Here is a 2,639-nt window from a genome sequence, read left to right on the forward strand (position 1 = left end):
ATAATCACAGCTCTATGGAGCAGAATCAGACTCATATTCTGAATAGAATTGAGTAGGACTACGTCAGGCTACAGGATTTGTACTTTATGGCCAGAAATTTATATCATAATAATTTTATGTTCATATTTCCAAATGTAAAATCTGTTGCTTGTGGTTATGATGATATTTAGCCATCTAATGCAGCAGTGAATAGTTACTCAGACTCTAACCCTGATCCAAAAGTACAAATCACACCACATACGCTAAATGTTCAATAAAAAAATAATCATAATTGTTTCGTTAGTAGAGCAGAACAAGCTAAACATTATTAATTGAGGAATTGTTAGAACAGCCGCCTTGAAACTACCCATGTTTACTAAGAAAACATGGTCCCTACTGGACATCTTATCGGTTTTTATTACATAAACAATGGATCTGTAAAACGATCAGCGATTAAAGTCAACATAAGGTCTACTCGAATGACTGCAGTTTAAAATGAAGGCTCTCTCACATAACCGAGTCGATTAATTAAAAATAAATAAAGGAGTGATAAAGTTCATCCTCCCACCTCTTTTTTTAATAAAACAGCACAGTCTTTATCAGCAGCTCTTTAAATGTGTTTTTTGCTAGATTGGAGCAATTTTTAAGGGTAAATTATTTTCCCCTTAGTGCATGTTGTATTCAGACCTTCCCACATAACAGGTATTTGTTTCTTATCAGCTTCGGGTCTTCAAACTCGCCAAGTCCTGGCCCACTCTGAACATGCTGATCAAGATCATCGGTAACTCGGTGGGCGCTCTGGGCAACCTGACTCTTGTGCTGGCCATTATCGTCTTCATCTTCGCCGTGGTGGGCATGCAGCTGTTCGGCAAGAGCTACAAGGAGTGCGTGTGCAAGATTTCGGAAGACTGCGAGCTGCCGCGCTGGCACATGCACGACTTCTTCCACTCCTTCCTCATCGTGTTCCGCGTGCTGTGCGGGGAGTGGATAGAGACCATGTGGGACTGCATGGAGGTGGCAGAACAGACCATGTGCATTATTGTCTTCATGATGGTCATGGTGATCGGAAACCTAGTGGTATGACCTCTGCCTTGGTCATGAATCTCTTGCAGGATCTGGTTTCTGTACCATGACCATCATTTATTTTGATTCCTTTCAGGTTCTCAACCTTTTTCTGGCTCTCCTCCTGAGCTCATTCAGTGCAGACAACCTGGCCGCCACCGACGAAGACAGCGAGATGAACAACCTGCAGATCGCCGTCGGACGCATCCAGCGCGGCATCTCTTACGTCAAAGCCAAAGTGCGACAGTTCCTCCAGAGCCTCTGCTTCGGCGGCGGGAAGGGATCCGGCCTGGCTGAGGAGAGCAAACCCCTGGATGATCTACAGAGTAATGGAAAGGGGAACTGCATTTCTAACCACACTCCACTGGAGATCACCAAAGACTCCAGCGGGGTATACTTGATGGAGGGCAACGGAAAGCCAGGAGGGCTGACTGTTGGGGTGGGTGGGGACACCACCAACAAGTACACAATGGAGGAATGCGACTATATGTCCTTTATTCACAACCCCAGCCTGACTGTGACCGTCCCCATCGCCGTTGGCGAGTCAGACTTTGAAAACCTAAACACGGAGGATTTCAGCAGTGACTCCTCTGACGTGGAGGGAAGCAAAGAGGTAAGACAGCCGACTATCTGTTGGCTGACGTCTTTGTCGGCTTGCGACAGCCGCGTCGGCATCTTTTTAAAGCGTAATTAGCCGATTATATCTGCGTTAATTAGCAGGATACACAAATATGTGTGAATTTATCCGGATTTGGATAGAAATGGTCTTTTGTAGACAATGATCTGACGGTAGGACACTTTGAAAATAACATAAGTGCTGCCTCATGCGTACACGCGTCATGCTGCTCTGTGCTAATGGCGTCTTATCCTGGCAGCCGTAACAAAAGAGATTCAGATCCGTCCTTTTGTCCCTGGCAACAGGTTTATGTGTTATCGTTAAGATGCATGACTCACTATTTTGGAAACTGCTGACTTACCACTACACTTGTGAACATTTAGCTCTTGGGCTAATGCAGTTATGTTTGCTTCATCCTGTTTCAGGACAACAAGAAAATGGTGTAAAGATTTAATTACAGCTGGTTTCTTGCAAAAAATGTGCACATTCTTTTACAACAGAACCACAAACAGAGATTTTATGTGACAGACAAACACAATGCAGAGCATAACTGTGAAAGGGAAAAAGATTATGTTCTGGTCAGATGAGACAAAACTGACATTTAAGGCTTTAGACCAAAACATCTTTTTATTCCATAATGGTTTCCATTCATATGCAGAATCAGTGGACATAATTAAATATTTATTTTCATAAATTCTCCATCCAAACCAATTTTAAGATGTTTAAGCAAAGAATTAACAAAAACCCTTATTTCACAATTTGAGTCAGTTTTTGGTTTTGTTTTTTTATAACAATTAACTTTTGTAGCTTTATCCCATAAATCCCTCAAGAAAACACTTTGAGGTTTTTTTTTTTTTTTTAGGGATGCACGATATTATCGGCCCCCTATCGGTATCGGCCTGTATCGGCCTTAAAACTGAATATCGGACATCGGCCACCCCACCGATATTTAACCCGATATTTGATCAGCTTCTGAGTTTCT

General features: G+C 42.6%; 1 protein-coding gene across 4 annotated transcripts in view; it reads left to right on the forward strand.

Moving 5' to 3' along the window:
* LOC107087192 (sodium channel protein type 2 subunit alpha-like) overlaps positions 1–2,639 on the forward strand; it is a 64,592-nt gene that overhangs the window by 39,719 nt on the left and 22,234 nt on the right. For all 4 annotated transcript variants that reach the window (XM_015378623.1, XM_015378651.1, XM_015378642.1 and 1 more), the window contains exons 16-17: positions 700–1,056; positions 1,139–1,654. In XM_015378623.1, the coding sequence (XP_015234109.1) occupies positions 700–1,056; positions 1,139–1,654 (873 nt within the window). The remainder of the gene's footprint in view (positions 1–699; positions 1,057–1,138; positions 1,655–2,639) is intronic.

The sequence above is a fragment of the Cyprinodon variegatus genome, unplaced genomic scaffold, assembly GCF_000732505.1.
Source record: "Cyprinodon variegatus isolate N-32 unplaced genomic scaffold, C_variegatus-1.0 Scaffold9, whole genome shotgun sequence".
Lineage (NCBI taxonomy): Eukaryota > Metazoa > Chordata > Actinopteri > Cyprinodontiformes > Cyprinodontidae > Cyprinodon > Cyprinodon variegatus.